The following is a 15953-nucleotide window of genomic DNA, read 5'->3' as shown; positions in this document are numbered from 1 at the left end:
CGGAGCCCGCCCACGCGAGATGAGGACGGTGGCCCGGCCCCCCCCCCCCGCATGTCCTCCCCCTGGGGGCCGCCCCCGCCCCGCGCGCTTCCTGGGTGGGGCCGGGGCGGCTTCAAAACCCCCCGCCGCCCCAGCCGGTCCCCGCCGCCGCCGCCGCCGCCGCCGCCGCCCTTCGCGCCCCGGGGCCGTCCCACCCCCTCCTCCCGCCGCGGATCCGCCAGACAGCGAGGCCCCCGGCCGGGGGCAGGGGGGACGCCCCCTCCGGGGCACCCCCCCGGCTCGGAGCCGCCCGCGGGCCGGCCTCGGCCGGGAGCGGAGGAAGGAGCGGCCGAGGAGCAGCCCGAGGCCCCAGAGTCTGAGACGAGCCGCCGCCGCCCCCGCCGCCGCCGCCTCCGCCGCCACTGCGGGGAGGAGGGGGAGGAGGAGCGGGAGGAGGGACGAGCTGGTTGGGAGAAGAGGAAAAAAAGTTTTGAGACTTTTCCGCTGCCGCTGGGAGCCGGAGGCGCGGGGACCGATTGGCGCGGCGCTGCCCCGCCAGGAGGCAGGACTCGGGGACCCCAGACCGCCTCCACCACCGCCTCGGACGCTTGCTCCCTCCCTGCCCCCTCCGCGGCGTCCCCCCCCCCAGGCGCCCCCATTCCGGACCAGCCCTTAGGAGCCGCCAACCCGAACTCCCGCGAAGACTTGACCCCAGACCTCGGGCGCACCCCCGCTGCACGCCGCTCCCCCCACCCGCAGCCTCTCTCCTGAGGCCCCGCGCATCCAAGGACCCTTCTCCTCCGGGATCCGGGAGACGGGATCACTCTCAGACCTTCCTCAACTCCCCTACTCAAGACCACCCACCTCTGGTACCAGATCTCGCCCATCTCGGTTTTTTTCCTTGGAATACCGAGAAACCACCCATCAGAGCCTCCCCTCCACCTCCGCTCCGTTTTCCCTGAGGGCATCAGCTCCCCCACCCCCACCCCGACCCTCCTACCTTTCTTCGGGAGACCCCCAGCCCCTGTAGGGGCGGGGCCTCCCTTTTCCCACCCCAGCCCGGCTCGCGCTCTCGGCAGTGCCGGGGGCGCCGCCTCCCCCATGCCGCCCTCCGGGCTGCGGCTGCTGCCGCTGCTGCTGCCGCTGCTGTGGCTACTAGTGCTGACGCCTGGCCGGCCGGCCGCCGGACTGTCCACCTGCAAGACCATCGACATGGAACTGGTGAAGCGAAAGCGCATCGAGGCCATCCGCGGCCAGATCCTGTCCAAGCTGCGGCTCGCCAGCCCCCCGAGCCAGGGGGAGGTGCCGCCCGGCCCGCTGCCCGAGGCCGTGCTGGCCCTTTACAACAGCACCCGCGACCGGGTGGCGGGGGAGAGCGCCGAGCCGGAGCCCGAGCCCGAGGCGGACTACTACGCCAAGGAGGTCACCCGCGTGCTAATGGTGGAAAACAGCAACAGTGAGCTCAGAGGGGCCGGGGACCCTGGAGGGGAGCCCCCAGGGGGCGCCGGAGTGCAGGGGTCACGGGGAGGAAATTACTGGCAGAGGAAACTGGCTAGAGGAAGAGGACCCCCGGGGTTGCCGGGAAAGCGGGAGGGGGGTCTCAAAGTGGATAGGACTGAGCTCCCTACCCGCTCCCCGCCAGGCATCTGGCCCTTGAAGACGAGGCGCTAGTGAGCGAGGTGGACCGCTTCTAGAAGAGGGCCATGGGAACATGCGTGATCGTGGGGGCAGTCCCCTAGAAGGAGAGAAGCGATTGGGGGGTGGAGGGGTAGAAAGACTTCCCTCTCCACCCGGGACTAGAGTGTGGGGGCTCGTGGGGTGAGGGCTGCAGAGAGGGAGCCCGCTTTGGGAGAAGCGAAGACCCCAGCATTTGAGAAAGGAGAGGCAGTGGGGAAAGCTGACCCAGAGCTCAGGGCTCACGAGGCGAGAAAATTCAAGAAGGACAGGAAAACTAGGTGACGCGAACCCCGGAGGTGCCGGGAAAGTGGAGAGTGGAGCTGCTTGCAGCGTGCGCGAAGAACACGCGGGACTGGGGGAAGGCCCACAGAGAGGCGGCGAGGGGGCTGATAAATGCAGGAAGAAGGGGACCCGAGGTTGTGGGGTGGGGGGAGGTCGGAGAGCAGCGGAGACCCCAGGGGGGCGCCGGGGATGCGCGCGAGGTGCCCCAAGTATTTGGCATAGGGACCTGAGAGGAGCAAGCCCAGCGGGGGAAGCGAGCCCCCAAGACACCTAGAACACTGGGTGGTGGGAAGGGATTTAGAGAGAGGGGAGACAAGCATGAGAAAGGGGGGAACGGTACAAACGGTGCCCTGCTGGGAGCAGCGAGTCCCCCACGCCGCGGGAGGGGAGCAAGTGGGCTGAGTGAGGAGTCGAGCCCTAGGGGGAGAGGTGGATGGGTGCGACTCTGCAAGATCGGGGTGAGAAAACTGAGTGGGTCAGGGTGAGGGAGCCCCACGTGGGTGCCACGCGCGGAGGGAGGAGCCTGCCCTCCCGGAAGCGGGGGGGGAGGAGGACCCCGCAGAGCTGAAAGGGGAGAGTCTGCACCCCAGAGTCCCAGTTCCTCTCGAGGAGGCTGGGGAAACCCCAGCGTCCGGCCGCCTCGCCCTCCCTTCCCTTCCCTTTCCTTCCCGTGCCCGGGGGGGCGGGGATCGCGCGCGGAGCCTGGGGCGAGACCGGGCAGGTCGGGTCCCCGCCCTCGCGGCGGCGGCGCCTCCCGCCCTCTTCACCCCAGCTCGGGGTGGAGCTGCCGCTGGGCCCGCCCCCCCCCCGGCGCCCACGCGGGGACCCAGGTGTCCCGCGGGGCCCGGAGGTTTGGGGGCGGCCCCCCCGCTTGCCCTTTCTGACTTGGGTGGTGCACCTGTGGGTCCCCGGGCCTTGCGTGCGCCTAGCTTGCAGCTCCAGCCGGATGACGCCCCTCCCCACCCACCTCTCGGCCTCACCTTTTCTGTGGCCGCTTCACCTTCCTTGTAGAGATTTTTTTAACACTGACACTTTCCATCCTCGTCTCCCCTCCCAGTCTGCCTCCATCTCGCCCCCAAACCCTATGTCTCTCTTCCCGTGTGTGTCTGCCCCATCTCTGCCTTGCGTCTCTCCCGCATCTCCATGCGTGGGGCTCCCGGTTCCTGTCTCCTCCCTCTTTCTCGCCTCCACGCCGTGCTCCTAGTGTCTCCCTGTCTCCGCGGTCTCTCCATCTCTCCTTCCTACCAGTCCTGCCCCTCCTTTCTCCTTCCTCCCTATCTGCCCCCTACCCCCCTCAATGCCCCTGCGCTACCCTTCCTTTGGGGTTTGCTGAGTAACCCCTGGGTCGAGATAGGACTTCTTTGTGGGGGACCAGGCTGGCCTCGCTAGAGTAGGGAGGAGTAGGGGCAGGGGCCCGTGCAAGGAGCTTCCTCTGCCCTTTCTCATCAGATGCTGTCCCCACCATTTCTGCACCCCCACTGCAGAGGCCTAAAGTATGTGCCCCAGTCAGTGTAGAAGGTCAATGGCCTGTCTGCTCATCCCAAACTTTTCCTAGACTAGAAAGCACTCTTCCTAACTTTCACCCTCCCCCGCCCAAAGCCATTCCTACCTAGAATGAACTTTGCCTTGTCTAACCAGCTGAGGGAGGGAAGAGAAGAGAGGAAGCAATTAATAATAATAATATTAATAATAATAATGTCACAGTAGGAGGGAGGCGGCATGGCCTAGGGGCTAAGAGCACAGTCTTTGGGAGCAGACTGTCCGGGTTTGAATCCCAGCTCTGTAGCTCCCTACGGCCGTCACCATGGGGCAAATGACCTGTTTCCCCAGCTCTGAAATGGGTATAATAATCGTCTTTTCCTCACGGGGTGGTTGGTTGTGAGGTTTAAATGTCTTAACCGTTGTGAGTGTTGTGAACAGCACCTGCAAATAGTGAGCGCTCTTTAACGCGCGCGCACACACACACACACACACACACACCAACGAGCGCACCCCGAATGTGCAGGCTCTCCTACACGCTTTACCTGCGACGTCTCTCTCGTGTCACACACTAACCCCGTGGTCGGTCCTCGTTTTGTAGATGAGGATCTGGCTCCGAGAGTGGAATTCACTTGCCCAAAGTCACACAGCGCTTCAGTGAGGAGAGACCGGTTGGGGTTTAGGGAGCTCGATGTGGTTGCCGGTTCCCAAACAACAGCAGGAAAGTGAGACTCTGGGAAGGAATGTGACTTGCCCAAAGTCACAGAGCTGGAAGACGGCAGAGGCCAGGGCTGGTCCAAATGCCCTTGATCCTAATTTGCACCTGAGGCTCCAAGTGGCCTGAGCAAGCGCAGCAGCCCCCCTACAGCCATGTACTGAGTGGACACTTTACCGACGGTGGGGGACAAGGGTGGTTAAGACCCCGTTTCACAGAAGGAGGAGACGAACCCAGAGAGGGCGAGCCACTTGCCCAAAGCCCCACAGCTAAAAAGTGTCAGAGTTGGGTTCCCACCCAGCATTGTCAGCCTGGGAGCCCACGCTCTTAGACTTGGGGTGTGCCAGCCGGCTCCCCACCAAACCCCTGACATCCCTCCTCTCTGCTCCTCCTGCCTAGAAATCTATGAGAAAATCAAGAAAAGCCCGCACAGCATATATATGCTCTTCAACACATCGGAGCTCCGGGAAGCAGTGCCCGAGCCCGTCTTGCTCTCCCGGGCAGAGTTGCGCCTGCTGAGGCTCAAGTTAAAAGTGGAGCAGCACGTGGAGCTGTACCAGGTGGGGGGGCCCGAGCCCCGGAGGCGGGTGGGCCGCACGTGCCCGTGGGCTGGGGCCAGGGTGGGCGGCCGGGTGGCTGGTGGCTGCCAAGTCCGCAGAGACAAACTTCGGAGGGCGGAGGCGCACACACGGTGGATCGCAGGGCTCTTTGAAACTTGCAGACTCCTAGCACCCTGGGGTGTAACCACTCAGAAGGCTGGGATCTTGAAAGGTCGGAGGCTCTCAGACCGTTCTGTCCGGTAGGGTATAGCCACACATGGCCACTTAAGTTGACTAAAATTAAATAAAAGGAAAAATTCAGTTCGTCAGTCTCACTGGCCATATTTCAAGTACTCTGTAGTCACATGTGGTTAGCGGCTGCTATTTTGGATGCCACAGATAAAGAACATTTCCATCGCCAGAGAAAGTTCCCTTGGATAGCTCTGTTTTAGAAGATTTCGAGTCTCCAGGAAGGTTGGGGCCTCCGGAAGGGCTGGAGTCTCCAGAAGGTTATGTGACCTAGAATCCATGTCCTATGGAACATGAGGCTTCAGGGTGGGTGTTAGACTCTTACAACAAAGGAATGTGGTCTATTGTCAAACTTCTTGGATTCTGGAGAATTCAGCTTTATGCTGCCAGGGCCTGGAGTGTTCTGCCCGGCCCCAGAGGATCACCACACGGGGGTGTGAGGCGTCGGCAGCATCTGGGTTTGGGGCGTGTCAGACTCCTGGGCGTGTAGAACTTCTCAGGCTCATTGAGTGTGTAATTCTTCGGGTGCTCCTGAGTACTGGAGTTCTGGAATGACTTCTAACATAAGCCCCTAGAAAGTTACAGACTCTCAGAAGTTAGGGGGTCAGATTTGCAGAACTGTATGCTCGCTCAGTGGACCTCAGAATGTCCTCGGAGGATCTTAGCGTGGTGGGCTGTCAAGCTGAAGGGGGCCTGGCATTTCACCAGTGAGGGAACTCAGGCCTGGGGCTCAGGGCAGAGGCTGAGCCGTCCAGGTGCCTTGATCCCCACCTCCCCCCTGCCGGGCCCGGGGGTCTCCCTCCTCTCCTCCCAGGGCCGCTCTGGGGCGGGTGGTTCCCGCAGGGTCCCACAGCGTGAATGTCTGGGATGGGACCGTGAGAGGGGCTCTCTGGAGGCCTGTGTGGTGGAGCGGAAGGAGGGAGGTACAGTCAATGCATTTGGGGGTGTGGAGCACCATCTACTCACTGTCTCCCTCCCCAAATTCATCATCCCCTAGAAATACAGCAACGATTCCTGGCGCTACCTCAGCAACCGGCTGCTGGCGCCCAGCGACACGCCAGAATGGCTGTCCTTTGATGTCACGGGAGTCGTGCGGCAGTGGCTGAGCCACGGAGGTGAGGACTGCTTCTTTGCCCCACCCCTGTTTTTTTTTTTTTTTAAGATTTTTATTTATTTATTTGTCAGAGAGAGAGAGAGAGAGCACAAGCAGGGGGAGCAGTAGAGGGAGAGGGAGAAGCAGGCTCCTCACTGAGCAAGGAGCCCGATGCGGGGCTCCATCCCAGGACCCTGGGATCATGACCTGAGCCGAAGGCAGACGCTTAACGACTGAGCCACCCAGGCATTCCCCCACCCCTATTTTGTAATGGGATCGATCCCCTTGTTTGTCCTGGGGCTGCCCTGCCTACCAGCTGCCACCCCATGTTGGTGCCAAAGAGCCAAGACCTGGCCTTCCTCCCAGACCCTCAGAAACGTGAGTGATTAGCGCTTAATCCATTTCCTGATCACCTGCTCTGTGCTGGGGGATGCTGGGGACGCAGCAGCGACCCAATCAGCCCCATCCTTACCCTCCCAGAGCCCGTGGTCCATTGTTGGGGTGGGGGAAGTGGGGAAAGTCCTGAAAACTGGGTAGGGCTGGGCTGGGGAGCCCAGAGGAGATGCCTGACCCAGCCTCCGGTCAGGGAGGGCTTCCTGGAGGAGGACATCGAAAGAAGGAGGGGCAAGAGCCTTCGAGGCAGACCCTGAGTCCAGGGAATGCCTGGCACATCTGATCTGTCTCTAAGAGGACTGGGTCTGTCCTGCCCGTCGGAGTCCACAGCGCCCACATCGCCTTTCCTAATCTCCCTCTGGGTGCTGGATATGCAGTGGAAATTCAGATCACTTCTAGATCCTGCCCTCCAGGGGCCCACAGTCACTTCCGGACACCTAGAAAGTCTTGCCAAAGCCTGAGGCAGCAGTGATGAGCCCAGAGAGCAGTGTCGGGGCGGGGAGGCGCTGCAGGAGCTGGCCCAGGTACCTGCGCCCATCCGAGGGTCTGGGAGGGCTTCCTGGGGGAAGGTGATAGTGTTGAGACTTGCGGGGTAAGTGGTGGTTCGTCTAGGTGTTGAAAGGTGGGGGTTCAGGAGCAGGTGGGAGCTGGGCGGAGTGTCCTGTGTGGCTGGACAAAGGCCATTCTCGGTCCCTGCTGGGTCTAGAGCACCCAGCACAGGGCCTAGCACCTAGGAGCAGCTTAGAAAATCACCCATTCATTCATTCATTCATTCATCCCCCCAGCTGCCCTGTGGGTTTGCATCGTGGCCCTACCTTTTCCCACTTGGGGCAAGTCCTCTCCTCTCCGTGGGCCTCGGCTTCCATGTCTGCAAAATGGGAAGCTTTGGTGAGGATTGAAGGAGATAATGCTCACATGCTCACAGCATGTTTAGGACAGGGCCACCCAGTAGATGTTTGTTTTTATGGACTGTGGGCTAGGCCCAGCGGGGGACAAGAAGACAGGCATCCCTGCCCCCACGCATCCTGCTTTCCACTGAGGGAGCAATGAGGGAACTAAATAGCCAAATACAAATGTCAGGGAGGGTAAGTACTATGGAGAAAATAAAGCGATGTCACTGTGGGGGAGGGGCCTGTGTCCTGGAGGGCCTCTTGGAGGACTTGACCTCTGAGCTGAGACCTGAAAGAGAAGGAGGAGGAAGCGAGAGGGTGCAGGGAGAGGGCAGGCAGGGGAGGAGGGAGGCTGGCAGGACCTCCACCCCCCCCCCGCCCGCCCCCACCCCTGCCTGCCCCCCGGGGTTGCTCCCGCCCCTTGCAGCCTCAGCGTGAGCCACACCTCACACTGGCACTGGCTTCCCTCTTTCCACTCCCACAGGGGAAGTAGAGGGCTTTCGCCTCAGTGCCCACTGTTCGTGTGACAGCAAAGATAACACACTGCAAGTGGACATCAACGGTGAGGCCCATCTCCCTGGCTTGGCCCCATGGCAGCGTGCCCGCGCGTGCATGCGCGTGTGTCTTCCTCCCCCTGCCCCTGCCCCCGTTCATCCATCTGAGACTGTGTGTCTCTGTCTCCCCTACCCCCCACCGCTCCAAACCAAAGCAGGGCTCCGTTCCAGCCGCCGAGGTGACCTGGCCACCATTCACGGCATGAACCGGCCCTTCCTGCTCCTCATGGCCACCCCACTGGAGAGGGCCCAGCACCTGCACAGCTCCCGGCATCGCCGGGCCCTGGACACCAACTACTGCTTCAGGTGACCTTTCTGCCTTCAACCGGGGTCTCCTAGGCTGGGGGCGCGATGGTCGGCTGCTGACCAGGCGCGCCACATTGGGCCCCTGGCTACACGTGCACTGGCCTCTCCTCCAGCCTAGAAGGCTCAGCGGATGAGGTCCAAGTGCCAGAATGCTGGGATGGGTGCCCTGGGAGCCCTAGAATGTTGAGGTCAGGTTGCTTTCTTGCTGGTGTGTTGGAATCAGACTGTTGGAATGAGGGACACCGAGCGTGTGGGAGTTCAGTGGTGGCAGGTTGCGGTTCTAGACGGTTGGGATGCTAGAACGTTAGGATTCCGTGTGAATGATTGAAATCTGAGAACGCCGGACTCCAGGAATGTTGAGATCCTAGAATTTGGGAATTCAGAATTGGAAGATCACGCATGTTGGATTCCTTATGCCAATGGCAGATTGGAGGCCTTGAATATTGGGCTCAAGATGGGGGAAGCCTGTGTTAAAATACCAGCATCCACAAATGTTAGGGTTAGAGAAAGCCAGAGTGGATCCTAGAGTGTTGGGGCTCAGTGTTAGAATCTCGGAAGGCTGGGATCTTAGGAGGTGGTAGCTTGGACCTCTGGAGAGGTGGGCTCAGGATTGTGGAACGCTTGTATGTAACATCAAAACGGTGGAACTCATGAATGGTAGGATCCCGGAGAGCAGGAATGTGGGACTGCCAGCAAGTTGGAAATGCCGCTGGAGTGTGAGAACCTTCAGATGCTGGAGTATTGCAATCTGAGAGAGTCGAAAAGTTGGATTCCTTAGAATGTGGACATTCAGAGTTAGATGTTGCAGAATTAGAACGATAACCTGACCTTGTCTCTCCCCTGCTTAATATTTTGATGGCACCTCTGGGCTTTCTTATGTGCTGTTCCCCTCCTGGAGAGTCAGTTCTGCTCCCGAGCTCAGCCCCAGCCCCAGCCTTCAGCCCGGCAACCTTGTGAATGAATGAATGCAAGAATTGAAGCTTCGACTGCTACTGACATTAATAACCTAAAAAGGGGGGCAGGCAGCCATGTGAGGCTCTGTAGGGAGGGACACAGTGTCACCTAGGAAGCTGGGCCAAAAAATTGAACATTGAGCTGATCAAGACGGTAGATCCAGCTACCAATTTTCCAGAAACCCAGGGACAGAAGAACATGTGAAACAACACCACACGCTTGCAGTCAGCAGCAGTTAGCTTGTGGGAAACCTGACCCATTTTCTTCAACAAACACAAGGCAGAGCGGGGGGAAGGAGAGAGATGGTTCTATAGATTTCTAAAAGAATCTGAAGAGATAGATCAACCAATTGCAATGTGTAGACCTTATTGGGATCTTTATGCAGACGAGTAAAAATGAAAAGACGTTTGGGAGACAGTTGGGGAAATGTGAACTCTGTGTATCTGATGATATCACAGAATCATTGTGAATTTTTTTTAAGTGGTATTGTGGTGATGTTTTAAAATTTTCTTGGAGATACATGTGGAAACATTTGTGGATGAAATGACATGGTGGAGGGCATGTGCTTCGAAGCTGTCCAGTGGGGGAGAGGAAGTGGGTAGGGGGCAGAGATGCAGTGAGCTTGGCCATGACGTGAGATTGTGGAAGCTAGCCTCCCTGAACGCTTCCCTAGCATCCAAGAACGATGTGAGGCCCTTTGGCCTGTCCTGGGGCCCCAAGTAGGTTTCTTTTCCCTACCAGGCCCTGACTGGATGGCAGAGGGGCTCTGCAAGAGCTTTGCAAGAGGGGCACCTGGCTGGCCCAGTCAGTAGGCCATGCAACTCTTGATCTCCGGGTCGTGAGTTCAAGCCCCACGTTGAGCATAGAGTGTACTTAAAAGCTTTGCAAAAGGTCTTTTTTTTTTATAATGTTTTTTATTTATTTATTCATGAGAGTCAGAGAGAGAGGCAGAGGCAGAGGGAGAAGCAGGCTCCCTGCCCAGCAGGGAGCCCAATGCGGGCCTCGATCCCAGGACCCCGGGATCATGACCTGAGCCGAAGGCAGACGCTTAACCATCTGAGCCACCCAGGCGCCCCTTGCAAAAGGTCTTGAACTTGCACTGAACACATGGGTTACACAGTGCCTCAGAGTCACCTGCAGGCTTGTTAAATATGGCCTGCTGTCCCCCAGCCGCCCCAAGCCCACCCCCAGTTTCAGATTCAGTAAGTCTGGGGTGGGGCCGGAGAATTTGCATTTGCACATCTGTCGCTGTGGGGACCCCACATGGAGCATGTCCCAGGTGGGTGGTAAGAGTCACAGACTATTCAAATCTTAGGACCTCAGAACCCCCGGTCAGAGGTGAACCAGAAGTGAAAGATTGTTCTGGACAGGGGTTCTTTCCCTTTTCTGAGTTTAGGACCCCCTTGAGAAGCTGAAAGCCAGACAGTCGCCCCAGACATATGTCTATAAATGCACACGTATGTGCCTGTGGTTTCGGGAGCTCAAGACCCTTGCTGGGGGCGCCTGGGTGGCTCAGTTGGTTGGGCGACTGCCTTCGGCTCAGGTCATGATCCTGGAGTCCCAGGATCGAGTCCCGCATCGGGCTCCCTGCTCAGCAGGGAGTCTGCTTCTCTCTGACCCTCCCCCCTCTCATGTGCTTGCTCTCTCTCTCAAATAAATAAAATCTTAAGAAAAAAAAAAAGACCCTTGCTGAACCCACACATGGACTTCCTGATGCCTCCTTGGCCCTTAACAACACCTTAGTTGACCTAACATCCCCTGTGTCTTTGGACAGATAGGGAAACTGAGGCCCAACCAGACTGGGGAGGAACTGGGCTGAGCTCATAGGGATCTCAGATTCCTGGCTCCCTTCTCAGGGCTCTGTGGCTTTTGGAGAGGCCTTGTCTTGCCCCGGGGAAATGCTGTATCATCACCTCTTCCTGCTCTGCTTGAGCTGACATGGCCGTGCTCAGGCCCCTGGGTGGTGCAGAGCTGGTGGTGAAACCGGCCCCAAGCTCCACCGCTTGCCCGCTGTGCGTGAGCAGGGAGCGCTCCTTCACCCTTCAAATGGGGATAATAATAAGGCCAGCCTCACAGGGTTTTGAGATTAATTCATTCTCTGTTGATTAATTTTTGACTAGGTAAATATGTGCACATGGACCAAACCTAGAAAGAATACTTAGAGACCCTCCAGCCCTGACCACCCGCCCCTGAGGAGGAGGCAGCCGGTTTTATTGTCTCTGTGTCTCTTTCCGGAGACAGTCTCTGTTTGAAACACTTATACATAACCAATATATTTTTTAAAGATTTTATTTATTTATTTGACAGAGAGAGGGGGAGAAAGAGAGCCCAAGAGGGGGTGGGGGCGGCAGGCAGAGGGAGAGGGAGAAGCAGGCCCAATCCCAGGCCCCTGGGAACATGACCTGAGCCGAAGGCAGATGCTTAACCGACTGAGCCACCCCGGCGCCCCTCCATATATTTTTTATTTTGACCAAATTGTAGAATCCTTTGGGGGGGGGCATGTGGAGAGGGCGCTGCATACTTTTTCCTCCCTCCCTCTCTCCCATCCTTCCTTCCTTCCTTCTAAAAGTAACACGCACCCATCACACCACCATATGTAAAAAGCCAACATTTGAATGTAGTTCCTTCCAGTTCTTTTATGCAAAAACAGAATTTGGATCATACTGTCCTTGAGCTTTGCCTAGCGTTTCTTTCATATGTTATGAACCTGGAATATAAAGCATTCTTGGCTGCCCATAAATCAAGCTTTTTAGCCAAGGTCCCTGCCCAGCTCAGCCATGGCCCCAGAGGCCAGCACATAAAATGTCCCAGTTCCTTCCAGACAAGCAGGAGCCTGGGCTCCCGGCTGGGGAGGACTGGCTTTTGCTTCTGAGCATGGGACAGAGATTATGAGTCCAGAGCAGTAGAGTATTATACACCACTATTCTCCAACGTGCTTTTTAAAAACCTAACATACACACACATACGAACACACACACACACACACACACACACACACACACACATTAATCTCTATGCCCAGCGTGGCGCTTGAACTCACAACCCCGAGATCAAGAGCTGCACGCTCTCCTGACTGAACCAACCATGCGCCCCATGTGGCAATAAGTACTAAGAAGGAAAATAAATCAGAGGAAGAGGAGAGGAAAAAAACTAGATATGGGGGACTATTCTTCCTATCCTGGTTAAAATTTTCTTCTATTATGGAAAATTTGAAATGTAAACAAATGCAGACAAGATATGGCATAATGAAGTCGCATGAATTCTCATCCAGCTTCAACAGTATTAAGATTTGTCCCACTTGGCATGCCTGGCTGGCTCAGTCAGTAGAGCGTGTGACTCTTGATCTCAGGGTTATGAGTTCGAGCACCACATTGGGTGTAGAGATTACTTAAAAATAAAATCTTCCCCAAAAATTTGCCCCACTTCAAATATAGACATTGTCATATTTTCTTGCATAACTGAAATGTCATTATTACACGGAATGGAATTCACGATCATTTGGATTGGTATTTTGGATATTTATTGAGCACCTGCTGCATGTCAGCCAGTGTTCTAGGAGTCAAGGCTCCCTATGTAAAGGACATCTGAGCATACGTTTAAATGAACTGAAGAACCGAGCCAGAGTGGATGGATATCTGTGTGAATAGCAAGCCAGGAAGAGGGAAGAACAAGTGCAAAGGTCCTGGGGCAGGACTATGTTTGAGGAACAGGGAGGATGCTAGTGTAGCCGGCAGTCAAGGAGCGTGGGGAGGGAGTTGAGATCAGCCGACCAGGCAGCATCTTGGGGTTCCTGGTGAGGACTTGGGCATTTGCCCCGAGTGATGTTTGAGCCATGTTCCGAGCAGAGGAAAGACACGACAATCTCTAGCATGTGGTCCCAGAAGGCGAGGATTTCCATCTGTGTCGTTTGCACTGAGTCCCTAGTAGATCCCAGCCAAGCACATGGTAGTGGTTCAACAAACATTTGTTGCACACATAGAACTTAGTGCATGTGGACGGTCATTTGGCTTCTTGCAGGCTTGTTCTGAGCCTGGCGTGAGACAAGGTTTACTATGTTGCCCTTAGCACAGTGCTTGACTTTATCAGCGTTAGTGCGTATGGTTGCTCTCACTGCTATTGCCGTTATTGTCACAGGCGGTGCAAGGGGGACCGAGATGGGGACCGTGCTGGGGGTGACCAGGGTGCCCCCCCCCGCACCCCCCCCCCCGGGGCCTGGCCGCCTTTGCAGCAGCCCCTCCTGACCCGGGCTCCTCCCTCCCGCCTGCAGCTCCACGGAGAAGAATTGCTGCGTGCGGCAGCTCTATATCGACTTCCGCAAGGATCTGGGCTGGAAGTGGATCCACGAGCCCAAGGGCTACCACGCCAACTTCTGCCTGGGGCCCTGCCCCTACATTTGGAGCCTGGACACGCAGTACAGCAAGGTGCGTCTGGCCTCGGACAGGGGTGCTCTGGGACGAGCAGGGACTAAGGGAGTGGAGGGAGACAAACAGGTAAAACCAGAGAGGAATGGGCCAGCTGAGAAGTAGAGAGAGGCGGGGGTCGATCGGAGGGGACGGAGCAGAGACGGGAGGAGACAGGGTCAGAGCAGGTGGAGAGCGCGCAGCGGGAGACCCCACGGAGACCGAGTGACGGGGCGCGGGAGGCGGGGAGACGGAAGGAGAGGGAACGGCAGGGTCAGTATGCGAGAAAAAGGCCGGAGTCCACAGACCGCCACCGAGACAGAGAGAGACTGAGGACAAAGCAAGAGTGGAAAATGGGGAGAGTGAGGCTGAGACTGAGAACGGAACAGACCGAGATGAGACAGAGGGAGAGGGGGAGGGGGCACCCTGCCCACGCCCCCCCCCCGCCCCCGCCCGCAGGTCCTGGCCCTGTACAACCAGCACAACCCCGGCGCGTCGGCGGCCCCGTGCTGCGTGCCGCAGGCGCTGGAGCCACTGCCCATCGTGTACTACGTGGGCCGCAAGCCCAAGGTGGAGCAGCTGTCCAACATGATCGTGCGCTCCTGCAAGTGCAGCTGAGGCCCCGCCCCGCCCGGCAGGCCCCGCCCACCGGCAGGCCCGGCCCCGCCCCCGCCCGCTGCGCCGGGCTGTATTTAAGGACACCGCGCCCCAGCCCCCCTCCCCCCGCCCCTGGGGTCCATTAAAGGTGGAGAGAGGACTGGGGTCTCTGTGCGTGTCGTTGGGTCCCTGACTGGGGTCTCCCTCCCGGCATTCCCGACGTTCCCTGGTTCCGGATCCATCTGCGCCCCCTCCTGTCTCTCTCCACCATTCATTTCCTCCCACAAACACCTGCAGAGCACTCCTGAAGTCCCAATACTCCCCGCGGCCGCTAGATTTATTTATTGAGCACCTTGTGCCCTGTTCCAAATGCCTTATATTGACTACTCGTGTAATCACCATAACAAAACTCTGAGATAGTGTCATCTGAGGTAACACTCACTTTAAAAAGGTGAGGAAGCCAGAGCCCAGCGAGGTTAAGGGAATAGTTGCTGCCCACCAGGAACCTGCTTTCTGGGGAAGAGACAGATGTGGGAAGTGACGCTAAGACAGGAAAGCGGGATGGAGCGAGAGATGGTTTGGGGGAGGAGGGAGGGCTCCTCGGAGGAGGGAGGGCTCCTCGGAGGAGGCAGTCTGGGGGAGCACTGGGGGAGAGTGTTCTCGGTAGGGAGACCTAGGCACAGCCTGGCCATGAGGATGAACTTGGAGTAAGCGACACTGAGAGGAAAGGCCAATGTGGTTGGAAGGGAGGGACAAGGGGAAGGGTGCTGGGAGCTGAGTCAGTTGATTAACGCTCACAGGCCAGAGAGTAATAATATTCCCCCTGCCAGGTAGGGCTGTAGGAGCTCCCCACATTCTCCCCACAGCCCAGCAGAGCAGGGGTTAGCAAATTACCGCCTGCAGGCCAATTCTGGCCCACTGCCTGTGTCTGTAAATAAAGTTTTATTGGAGCACAGCCATGCTCGTTCGTTTGTGCATCACCTAGGGCTGTTTCGGTGCTACAAGGGCAGGGCCCAGTAGAAACTATATGCAAAGTCACGAATAGTTACTATCTAGCCCTTTACAGCAACAGTTTGCCAGCTCCTACTATAGAGACCTTTTGCTCCCCACTTTACAGATGGGAAGACCGAGGCACAGAGAGGTTCAGTTACTTGCTAAGGTCACACAGCTAGCAGGCGGCAGAGCTGGGAATTCAAGCCCAAACAGCTGGAGTTGAGGATCTAGGCACATGACCTCTGCACGGGAACTGCTTCCCCGTCCACATTGGGCCGTGGGGGCCTCTGGGGGCCTGTGGGAACTTGTACTCTGAGGGAGGTGGGAGCCACGTCAGGGTTCAGAACAGAAGAGGAGAGTGATTTGACTTCGGTGCTCAGAGAGTCCCTCTGGCTGATGGTTGAGTAGACTGAATGCCGGCTAGGGGAGCTGCAGGGAGACCATTTGTCCAAGTGAGCAATGCCAGTGCCCTGAGCCAGAGTGGCTCCCCATCGGCTGCCCCGTTTCTTCCCATCTGCTCTGGTCTTGCCCGTGAACTCTCCCCTGCTTCCTCCTCAGCCTCTCCGGTTTCCCCCTCTTCGTCCCAGGTTTTGGTCCCCACCCTCCCACTGCCCTACGCTCTCCTACCCTTCCCAGGGCCGGGCTCTGACCTGCTCCTGGCCCAGGGATGGCCCTAGGGTGGGGGTCACTGTGTGGGGACATGCTGCCATTTTCACCAGCCTCCCGTGTGCACACACTTGCCAGCACACGGTGACACAGACCGTCGTCACTGCAACCCCGTGAAAATGCGGCACAGCTACACACATTCACACTCACAACAGAGGTTCGAATGTGGACCGTGTCCCACGGTCTC

At 57.9% G+C, this 15953-nt stretch overlaps 1 protein-coding gene across 2 annotated transcripts; it reads left to right on the top strand.

Annotated features, from left to right (window-relative positions):
• The first annotated feature begins 184 nt into the window (after positions 1 to 184).
• On the top strand, positions 185 to 15062 carry TGFB1 (transforming growth factor beta 1). Of its 2 annotated transcripts, none has more exons than XM_028095807.2 (7): positions 185 to 1435; positions 4532 to 4692; positions 5918 to 6035; positions 7781 to 7858; positions 8006 to 8156; positions 13378 to 13531; positions 13970 to 15062. In XM_028095807.2, the coding sequence occupies exons 1-7, from the start codon at positions 1081 to 1083 to the stop codon at positions 14126 to 14128; spliced, it is 1176 nt and encodes a 391-aa protein (XP_027951608.1). In that variant the 5' UTR covers positions 185 to 1080; the 3' UTR covers positions 14129 to 15062. The 2 variants fall into 2 exon arrangements, with proteins under 2 accessions (XP_027951608.1, XP_027951609.1); XM_028095808.2 differs by having other exon boundaries at positions 187 to 1435; positions 8009 to 8156.
• Positions 15063 to 15953: the final 891 nt, after the last annotated feature.

The sequence above is a fragment of the Eumetopias jubatus genome, unplaced genomic scaffold (assembly GCF_037043125.1).
Source record: "Eumetopias jubatus isolate StellerSeaLion01/CBP00866 unplaced genomic scaffold, mEumJub1_p1.0 scaffold_10, whole genome shotgun sequence".
NCBI classification, from domain to species: domain Eukaryota; kingdom Metazoa; phylum Chordata; class Mammalia; order Carnivora; family Otariidae; genus Eumetopias; species Eumetopias jubatus.
The sequence above is the reverse complement of the archived record's forward strand: the minus strand, read 5'-3'. Positions and strand labels throughout refer to the sequence as shown.